Source organism: Eulemur rufifrons, chromosome 19, assembly GCF_041146395.1.
Source record: "Eulemur rufifrons isolate Redbay chromosome 19, OSU_ERuf_1, whole genome shotgun sequence".
NCBI lineage: Eukaryota > Metazoa > Chordata > Mammalia > Primates > Lemuridae > Eulemur > Eulemur rufifrons.
In genome coordinates this window covers 93,743,711-93,749,710 of record NC_091001.1, presented here as the reverse complement: position 1 = coordinate 93,749,710, position 6,000 = coordinate 93,743,711, and the positions used below count along the sequence as shown (strand labels likewise).

General features: G+C 34.3%; 1 protein-coding gene across 1 annotated transcript in view; it reads left to right on the top strand.

Annotated features, from left to right (window-relative positions):
- Positions 1 to 796: 796 nt before the first annotated feature.
- CLIP4 (CAP-Gly domain containing linker protein family member 4) overlaps positions 797 to 6,000 on the top strand; it is a 50,267-nt gene continuing 45,063 nt past the window's right edge. Inside the window, exon 1 of the mRNA XM_069494427.1 lies at positions 797 to 929. Coding sequence (XP_069350528.1) covers positions 797 to 929 — 133 coding nt within the window. The remainder of the gene's footprint in view (positions 930 to 6,000) is intronic.

The following is a 6,000-nucleotide window of genomic DNA, read 5'->3' as shown; positions in this document are numbered from 1 at the left end:
AGAAACTGGAAGGTTTTTAGCTCCATAGTTTAGTTTTACTTAGCAAGCATTTTCTCTGCTTTCTACATAATTTCTGAGCTGTAGGCTAGGGTGTAGCACAAGTTTAATTTAGAGCAAATTTATTCTAAGCACTTGTGTTTTCTGGGAAAAAGAGGTAATAAAAGCTACGTAGTTTAAAAGGCATGGCCTTCCATCTTCTGCTAGGATAGAATAAACAGACCCTTGTGCATTATTAAGTGGAACAATCTCAGTAAGCTCTTAGACTTGTAAGAGTGACATGATTAATTTTCAGTAAAGTTTTTTTGGATATCAGAAAATAATGGAAACGTTTTAAACTAGATTATTTTCAGATGATGAACACATGGCATGAGTTGTTGGATGACAAATGATATAAACTGTGCCAGCATTGTGAGATGTTAAAGATCCATGAACAAGGGATAATTTGCCTTGTTACCATGAGTAAGAGGATGTCACCCATTTAGATTAGCTCAGCATTAAAAAAATGTTTTGACTTATGGTTTATTCCTCCTGAGCTTTGTCTAGAAAGATTATGTGTGCTGCTGACTGTACGAGGCAGTGTGAAGCAATGTGGTTTTTTTTTTTTTTTTTTAACAACAGTTTGCTAAAAGGAATTTTTCTTTTGTAAAAGAGATTCTTGAAGGTTAAAGTTGAAAATGTAATTTAGGCATTAAAACAACTTTTAGGATTTTCGTGATTGAAGACAATCATTCTAAGTTGCATACAAATAAAATAGAAACACTTTTTTTCTTTCTTGTTATAGGTGGCTTTCTAGAAGATGACCATAGAGGACCTACCAGATTTTCCAGTAGAAGGAAACCCTTTGTTTGGAAGATACCCATTTTTATTTTCAGGTTCTGATACTCCTGTCATCTTTTCCATTTCGGCAGCACCGATGCCCTCAGACTGTGGTATGTTAAGTAGCTGTACTTATTTTCTATCAACGGGTAACTTGACTTCTGTATTATGCCCTTTTTGCACTCATAATTTTTCCTAAAATCATTTTTTATGGTTTTTATAAAATTGCTAAAATTTTCCTTGTTCAAAAATACAATTGCTTATTGCTTTTTCTGCCTCTTAAGCAAAATGCTTTATTTCTGTAGTCAGCATTTTTATTATATTGTGTTAAAATGTTCATTTTAAGCACCATGGTGGATTTAGAGGGTTTTATTTTTAGAATGCATTGGTGCTTAGATATCTGGAATTCTTCTGCTATTGATGTATTTATTTTGGTTAAATATACTGACTTGCTAAAAAAGTCATGTACTCAGAGAGGGTAAAAGACCCTTCCTTCCCTGGAATGTGGAATAAGATTGTTAATATTTAAATTGGTCCATTTAAATGTTCTCTGTAAAATGTTAATTTAGAGGCATTCTACTTTTCATCTATTTAGACTCATTCCCCCAGGTAATTGATAACTGAATAAAAGAAAATCAGGAGATAAATTTGATAGAATAGTTACATTTCCAATTTAGAGTGTTTCAAGTTAAGTATTGGGTCACTATTTCAAGTTGTCTTTGGAGGTAGAGATAATACAGTTTTTAAATATTGGTATGTGTAAAGATATTAGATTGAATGAGACTAAAAAGACAAATTCCCATTCTAGTACAGTAATTTCTCATCTCAAAGTATCCATTTTTTTTTGGTATTCAGATTCTGTAGCAGTTTACCTATAGCAGTCATCAAAAGTATTACATAAAACCTGTACCTTGATCTAGGAATTGTTTGAAGCTTTTATAAAAATTGACTGGGTTTATTTTCAGATATAACAAAATCAGTTGTGCAGGGGAAACCTTGAACTAAAGCACACTGTACCTTGCTTATGATTCTTGTCTCATTCTGTCTTGAATTACGTCTTATTTCCTTTCCCAGACTGTAGCTCTTTGGGATGAATTAACAATCATGTTTTATTTTTATCTCATAAGGGCTAATATAGTCATTTGATGGTGTTAATAACAGTTGCTTAGTGTTTGTTGAATAAATACACTGAATAAAAGGCAATATTGGATATTGATTCCTTTGTGCTGTGGTAGAGATGGGCAGGGGCAGTCAGCTGGAGATTGGGAAGAAGCAGGTTGCAAGAAGAGAGAAGGGAGAAGTATTCCAGGAAGAAAAACAGAGCATTAAAGGCAGTGTTGGGGGGAAACCTTGATGTGTCCCAAGAATTACTGGAAGGGCCTGGTGGCTGAGATGCAAAGTGAATGGGGGAAGGAGTGGGCGGAGGTGAAGCTGGAGAGTAAGGCCCTGGCCAGATCACGCAGGTCATGTAAGTGGGCCTTGGTAAGGAGTTTGTATTTGAGACAGACTAATGAGACAAACAAACCACTCCACAAAGACCAGAGGCATGCAACTCAGTGTTGACTCTCAAAGTGGTTACCCTGTAACACTATATACTGTCCTTGCACAAAGATTTTTGGAATTCTTTGCTGTGAAATGCCTTCACTGTCAGTTTACACAGAACACAATTACATACCTGTAATACCTTATTATTATTTTTGCTTAAAAAGTGAGCTTTCTGTTACATTTAAATAATAACATAAAAATCTTATTTACCCTTGTAGTTGCCATTTCTAGTGTTCTTCATCCCATTGTGTGGAGCCAGATTTCTACACGATACAGTTTTCCTCCTGCCTGAAGGACTTCCTGTAGCATTTCTTACAGTGCAGGGCTGCCAGCGCTGAGTTCTTTCAGCTATTTTATGTCTGAAAACATCTTTATTTCACCTTCTCTTTTGAAATATGTATTTGCTAGGTATAGAATTCTGGGTTGATAGTTTTCTTTCAGTACTTTAAAGATGTTGCTCTCCTCTCTTCCCACTTGCATTGTTTCTGATGTGAAATCTGCTGTCATTTTTATTTCTCTTATGTAATGTCTTTTTTTTTCCTGGCTACTTTTAAGATTTTCCTCTTTATTATTGTTTTTGAGCAATTTTACTGTGATGTACTTAGGTATAGTTTTATGTTCTTGTGCTGAACATAGAAACCATGCTGATCTGTGAGTTTCAGTTTTCATCAAGTTTGGGAAATCATTATTTTAGGTATTTTCTTTGCTCCTCCCCCTCTCAGAGACTCCAGTTACATGCTTGAAGTTGTCTCACAGCTCACTGATGCTTTTTTATATTTTAAAAACTCCTTTTCTATCTGTTTTGAGTAGTTTCTATTACTCTGTCTTCAAATTCATTCATCTTTTCTTTTGCAACGTCTAATTAATTAGCTACATATCTCATCCAGTACAGTTTTCATTTCATTCAGATGGAAGTTTGATTTGAGTATTTTTTATGTCCATGCCTCTAATCAACCCTTGGACATTTGGAATATAGTTGTAATAACTGTTTTAATGTCCTTTTCTATTAATTATAATGTCTGTGTCAACTCTAGGTCTGTTTTGATTTGCTCTTCTCCTGGTTATGAGTCAGTTTCCTCTTTTTTGTATGCCTGGTAATCTTTAATTGGATGGCAGACATTGTGAATTTTACCTTGTTGGGTGCTGGATATTTTTATATTCCAGTAAACATGCTTGAGCTTAATTCTGGGATGCAGAAACATGGAAATTTGACCCTTTGAGGTCCTTATCAGTTCATTCAGTCCCATGTAATTAATTCTTGTTCTGCTTGATTTTGGGTTAGCAGCCTTACAAATCTACCAATTTTTCATTAGAATTTTGAAAATTCTTACCCAGTCCAATGGTATGTTCTTAAAGTTATCAGAAACCTGTACTAGTCAGAGTCTTTTCCATAAATCTTCCTGCAATTTTATATCATAGCTGCTTGCAAAAGCTTTCAGAAAAACATCAAAGTAAAATAATAACTTTCTATAGATGACAAAAGCCTTAAAATGGCAATAAAGATTTGATGACAGTTCATTATAATGCAGTTGACAAGGAAATTTGGTTATTTCTGTGACAACATTTTAAGATAATAACTGGAATTATGACTGATGACATTATACAAGAACATATTAGATTTTTAGGAATTTTGTACAATTTCTGAAACATGTCGGTAACAGTCATATAAAAATAGCATACAGAAAGTTCAGCATCACCTTTATTTGACAATGCTTCCCATGCAATTTAACGTCAAATAATCCTAATTAGTTTCACCTTTATTTGACAATGTTTCCCATGTAGATAAACCTAATTAGTTTGACATCTTTGATGTTAATCTGAGGTTAGTCTGACGTCAAGAAGACTTCATCCAGAATTTGATTTTGGGGAAGTTTGTCAAAAATCTCAAAAGATTCAAAACAGTTGAAATAGGATCACAAGTATTTAGTTATCCATTTAACCAAAGTGATAATCAAAGATTTCAAAGGGAAATTACAGAAAGCCGTATATTAATAGTTGTTTAAAAAAAGACCAAAAAACCTTGACTCTTTAATAGAGAAGTTTAGGTAACAGAAGACCTGGCCAAGACAACATGAAATACAGGAGGTTATCTTGACAAAACACAGAATCTGTATTTCCTAGATAGACCACCCAAAAGTTAAAGAGAAACCTTTCGCAATCTCCCATCAAGAACAGACCGATACTCTAAGAACATTTTGTCATTTTAACACAGAGGAGCACACATGCTAGTTTTGCATCATTTTGATATTACTGGTAATAAATTAATTCCATTTTAGCCAGTTTGACCACCCAAGATTCTCTCTCCCTGTCCCACTCTGTAACTTCATATAGCCATTTAGTTTTTGTCCTTCATTTTCCTTTTTCCTCAACAAAAAACACATCTTCATTCCTCATACTTTTTCTTGACTGTCATGCTAACATTATAGATTGGCAAATCTGTGAATACACCGTAATTTCCAGAAGCATATGTTTCCTCATAGTATAGTTTTTCATGATAGCACAGGACATGTTTACTAACAGACCCAAATATCTTTCGTTCCTTTGTCCAAAAGTACGTAAATTTATGTTTAGCGATTAACATTTCAGAATTTATCTTATGTGGACTTACATCAGTTGAATTCACTTGTTTTTAACTATTGTGCTTGGATTACTTATGAAAATTTCATGAGACATTAAATAGCTAACCATCATCTTATTTTTCTTGCTCAAAAATTTTGTAATGTAGAGACAACGTGAGCTTATTTGTAATTCTCTTGTTTTTAACATGAGCTCATTTGAGTAGTAAACCTAGGTAGAATTAAAGTTATATGTCTGCATTATATTTAATGCTGACAACTTTTTAAAAACTAAACCAACAATATTATTTATAAAAGATTACCCAAGTCACATGAACTTGAAAAGCATTTGGTTTAGTTCTTATTTTTCTAAGAGTTTTGGGAATACTTAATTTATATAAGAACTTGTTTTTACTTATGTCTATTGGACGTACTTAAATATACATAAACATACAGACATAGAGATCTGATAGCTTTTATTTCAAACTTTTAGCCATGTTTCAAGTACAATAATAATAAAGCTTACTAGTTTATAAAAGAGGCTGGATCCAAATTGTGCCTCTGGCGGATGGAACAAGTCAAGGTTATCTGCTCAGATGGCTAAAGCTTTTTACTAAAGATGTTTCATTTGCATGTTGTAAGGATTTTTTTAGAGAAGATATTTTTGATGCTGCTTTTTTTTTCTTTTGAGACAGAGTCTCACTCTGTTGCCCAGGCTAGAGTGCTGTGGCGTCAGCCTAGCTCACAGCAACCTCAAACACCTGGGCTCAGGCAATCCTTCTGCCTCAGCCTCCCGAGTAGCTGGGACTACAGGCATGCGCCACCATGCCTGGCTAATTTTTTCTGTATATATTTTTCGTTGTCCATATAATTTCTTTCTATTTTTAGTAGAGACGGGGTCTCACTCTTGCTAGGGCTGGTCTTGAACTCCTGAGCTTAAACAATCCACCTGCCTCGGCCTCCCAGAGTCCTAGGATTACAGGCGTGAGCCACCATGCCCGTCCGCTGATTCTGCTTTTTAAAAAAATTCCCTACCCTTTTTGATTGTTCAAGACAGTAGAATCTGATTTTTTTCCTCTTGAAA